The 4,920-nt window shown below is 30.4% G+C and overlaps 1 protein-coding gene across 1 annotated transcript; it reads right to left on the minus strand.

The window, feature by feature from the left end:
* Positions 1-1,088: 1,088 nt before the first annotated feature.
* On the minus strand, positions 1,089-2,708 carry LOC118037531 (uncharacterized). Its single transcript, XM_035043520.2, has one exon. It carries the CDS (start codon positions 2,594-2,596, stop codon positions 1,553-1,555), a length of 1,044 nt encoding a protein of 347 aa, XP_034899411.1. The 5' UTR covers positions 2,597-2,708; the 3' UTR covers positions 1,089-1,552.
* Positions 2,709-4,920: the final 2,212 nt, after the last annotated feature.

The following is a 4,920-nucleotide window of genomic DNA, read 5'->3' on the forward strand; positions in this document are numbered from 1 at the left end:
CTTTTAATTAGATGTTTCTATGAAGAAAAGACGTGAAAGATGCTAATGCTGATCATGGATAACTCGAAGGAGCTGTCCAGGAAAAAATTCGAAGCAACATCCAAGAAGCTTCCGGGACAGTAGAATGTAGAAACAGCTTGGTTTCAAGCTAGCCAGGACGAGCTTAAAAAAAGACACCACACTGCAAATTTGGGTCCAATTCCACCAAGTGAAAAGACAAGAACAAGTCTTGCAAAATTGAAGTACAAATTGATGAGTGCATTGATGTTCAAATTAAAGAAAGGTTGTCTAAAACAATCAAGATCGAAAAAGATGAAGTTGCAAACAAAATCTGAGCTTGTAGCAGTTCAAGTCAAGAATGAAATAAATCTGAGCTTGTAGCAGTTCAAGTCAGGAATGAAATAAATCCGATTCTCGCCAGTCTTTTTTATATTTTCTGGAAATTTATCGATCTGGGTTCATATTTCACCAGTCTTCCACGTCCATCCCCAATTTAATTTACAAATCCTAGAAAACTTTCTTCTTTACCTAAACCCCATTAATCCCCTATTTTCCAAATCCTAAGCCACCATAATACAGGACAGTAATCTAAAAAACCTAAACTGTGTCCACAAAGTATCCAAATTTAGCCAGATTTGTTCTCCACACAATCTTCAAGTGATGGTGTTAGCTCCTAAACTGTTTCCCCTTTTTAATACACTCAATGTCCAAAATGCCAGAAAAGTGACTCTATATAAGGACTGTTCACAAAAATCAAATAATGCTTCTTCACTTCTTCTTTCAAACAAGAATTACGCCCAAACCTGGATAAACATCCTTTTTCTTTTCTTTTCTAAACGGAAAACCTAACCTGCTCAACTTGTATCAACTCTTGAACATCAATGTTATTATCATTTCAGGTCAACTGTTTTATGTTACACCATACTGCATGGTACCATGCTTGGCACACAAATGCAGTTGCTGACAGATAACAATGCCAATATCCTCTCAGCTACCACAGATCGGATCTTTATTAATTTGCAACAATAAAACAACAGTATTTGCTATTGCTGTTACCCTCTATGATAACCTAGCGAATTTCACACATCAAAGGTTAATTGTTAATCTGATTTACACCTATCTTTTTCGGCAAGGGAACAGCTACAGAAGTTCTTCGGGTACATAATGGTTCCATTCAATTCATGTTTATTTGGAAACATGAAAAGTGAAAAATACTAAACTATATATTCTTTACCTTCCTTCTGTTATTTCAGCAAAGAGTGAAAGACTCGGTGTACCAGAGCACAACACATTAGACACATTTATACATCAATCAATTATTAAAAAGGTGACAATGAAAACCTGATCATCATCCATAAATTGACATCCCACCACTTCAAAAACCAATTGCTATACCTCGCTGGTTGTCACAACAGCGCATATATGGTGTCAAAACTCCAAAGAGACCAATAATACAACAGGGTTTCCCAATTTAACAGCACATAAAATTACTGCAACTGGAATTCACTATATCCAGTCCAATTTCTTCACAACCCATTGATGGCATATAAAGCTAAAACGAATCGAACTCAAATGCCTCCAAATCCCAAGAATCAGAATCAAACTTCTCATTCTCGACTTGGAATCCATAACTCCCATCCCGTTGCAAGCTCATAACATGAACTTCAGAATTTGAATCTCTCCGATTCTGCAAACCTCTAGTCTTACTAATCCTACTACCATTTCTACTCCTATTATTACCACCAGCATCGCAGTTGGAAGCCCCCCCCGCTCTTTTCTCTTTCTCAAAACCAACCTGCCCTGAGTCAAATGCATTAAAACCACTCCCAAATCTCCTCCTATTCCCCTTCTTCCTGTGTTTACCACTAATTCTCTTTGCATTCCTCTTATCCATCCCCAATTTTCCATCAGGATTCTCCCCATAAGCGCTCTCTAAAACCGACCCATCCTCATCATCCCTGCTTAATTTCCCATTAACGGACATTCCATCATTCTCATATTCACTTTCCGCTTCAGTTTCGCTTTCAGTATAGCTTTCTAATTCAGAATCCGGCATTTCAGCACTCAATTCACCAAACCCAGAAGCAGAAACCTTCCCATAAGGTTTCACACTATGAACAACACCTTTAGGGAAAAACCGGGCGGAGGGAACCCCATCAGGAGTCTCAAACAACTGGGGTCCATCTCTTTCACTCCACAAATCAAACCCTCCTGGTTTCTGAAAGCGATCGGCCAAAACCTTAACTTGTTCATCAGCACCAACAGAAAACAACTTGGGTGCTTTCTGAACAACTTCCCAAGGACGCTCTAATTCAGAAACAGAGGCTTTGAGCTCTGCCCTTTTTCTCATTTCGTAAATCTGTCTCTCCCGAGAAAGCCTGGCCTTTAGGAGTTGTTTAGCTTTGTTTTTTTGCATTCGTTTCCACTGCCACTTGGAGACTCCTCCTGGGTACGTTCTTGGGCCTCCACCCATTCGAATTATTGAGGTTTTGCGAGGGAGAGTGAGGCTCAAGGGTTTTCGAAAGAAGAGGGGGTTTTGGGATGAGAGGGTTTTATAGAAAGAGAGGTGCGTTGGGATTGAGAGAGAAGATGACATTATTGAGGGTTTTAGGATGCTTGATTCTTTTGGATTTTTGCAGTTGAAGGAAATGCAATGAAGGGAGAGGAGGAGGAGCTTGTGGCTTTTGAATGTTTTTCTAATGGATAATATTGGGGTAAATTCCGGAACGATAATGGATATTTGATTATTTTTTTTTTTGGAAAAACAAATTAAATAACTATAAATTATTTATTAAGTTTTGGGTATTAATAAATACTTATTATCTACTACTATTTATTAATCAATAAAAATAAAATAGTTTATATATCACATTGTGTTAAAAAAATATAAATATTTTAAAAAATATATTTATATAATATAAATATATATTTGAGTTAGATGCGGGCGAGTTTCAAGATAAGTTTTACAATATTCATATCACATCTGTTATTTATTGAATTTAAAAAAATTATATATATTCAGATCAGGTTAATATTCATCAAATTTAGATTAAATTATCAACTAATAAATCAGTTATAATTAAAAATTTTAAAAAACAATACTAGTCTTAAAAAAGAACTAAGATTTTATATATATTATAAACTTACTTTTAATATCAAATGTCTTTCCACTTTTTGGTTTCTTAATTAATATTTCACTTGAATTAAAGGAAATTAAAAAAAAAAAAAAACATAGTATGCATTTATTAGTAAAAACAAAAAGACTCCAACACGAATAAGTATGATTGTAGTAGATGTTGAACCTTTTTTTGGTTTTTTATTGATATATTAGTTTAATTATTTGATTTTTTAAAAAGAAAAACAAGAGAAATGGCATGGGTAAGGAAACAACGGCCATGCCATGCATACTTTGGAAAGAATTGTTTTGAAATATGAATTTTCCATCCTTTTGCATTTGAACACCAAAAAACTATATATTACATTAGAGTTTCAATAAAATCTGAATTTAAAAAAAAATATTTTTTTATAATTTTAAATTATTTTAATATATTCATATTAAAAATAATTAAAAAAAAATATATATATATATATATATATATATATATATTATTTTAATACATTTTAAAACTAAAAATATTTTTTTAAAAAAATTATTACTATATTTTTAAACAACTCAGCTCAAATTACATCTAAAAACTCAATTACTTGTTTAAAGATTCTGATCTCATTTCTTAATCATATAAGCCTGGCCACTATCATCAACCAACTTCCCTCTCCATCTTGAAAATGTGAATTCCAATAGTAAAAATTTTCATGGTTATATATATCTTTAATTCTCTCATCCCTCCACCACTAAGAATTAAAATGTAAATTAAAGAAAATATCATCACTTACTCATAAAATCAAAGAAAAATAGAGACACAAATGAAAACACAAACTATAACAACAAACAAAACCTCTTAGTAAAGAAATAGTGTTTTGTCTCTAGATGATTATAACAATGGCATTGCATTTATTTTTTATTCCACAAAACCTTAAAGTTATTGTTAATGTTTTAGGAAAAAGGGGGAAAACACAAATACTAATAAAATTTCTTAGAAATTGGTAAGAAATAATAAAAAAAAAAACATTAACTACTTAAAAAATCAAAGTTTCAAAATGTTTTATAAAAATGAAAATAATTTAAAATAAATTTTCAAGATTTTAATAAATAAGAAATCCCAACAAAATAGGGTCATACAATTTCTAAAGAATATTTAAGAAATAAAAAGATATTTTTTTGAGGATAAACTTGAAATTTGAAAACTTTTAAGGAAGAAAATAATTAGCAACGTTTAGATTAATAACTTTACAATATTCAATCATTAAAAGTTTTTAATATGTTTCAGAAATTTAAAATCAATTAAAAATGACATTTTCAAATATATGAAGGATACAAATTATAAACAATTAAACTTTTGAAAAAAACTATGAAATAAACATTTGGAAATTCTTAGCATTCAATTTTCCAAAAAATATTTTAAAAAAATTGAAAACAATGATTTTTAATTTTAGGAACATTCTCCAATCATTGTAAACAATGATTTTTAATGACTGATTTCTAATAATTTTAATTTTTGTTTTAAATTATGAAAAACTAAATTGACAAAAAAAACAATTTAAATTTTTTCTTAAACAATTCTTATCGATTTTTATAAGAAATATTTTGTTGTTTGTTATTCCACTCAAATTTTCCAATTTTTTTTTATTGAAAAAATTAATATTTTTTGTTTGTTAAAAAGTTTTGAAAATGTTATGGTATCCTTCTTAGAATTTAATGAAGTTTAGTTCAATGGGATTAAATTGATTAAAATTTCCAAATTACTAAGTAAATAATGGTGAATTATATATCTCTTCTTTATTATTACAATATAATAGGCA

This window comes from Populus alba, chromosome 16 (assembly GCF_005239225.2).
Source record: "Populus alba chromosome 16, ASM523922v2, whole genome shotgun sequence".
NCBI lineage: Eukaryota > Viridiplantae > Streptophyta > Magnoliopsida > Malpighiales > Salicaceae > Populus > Populus alba.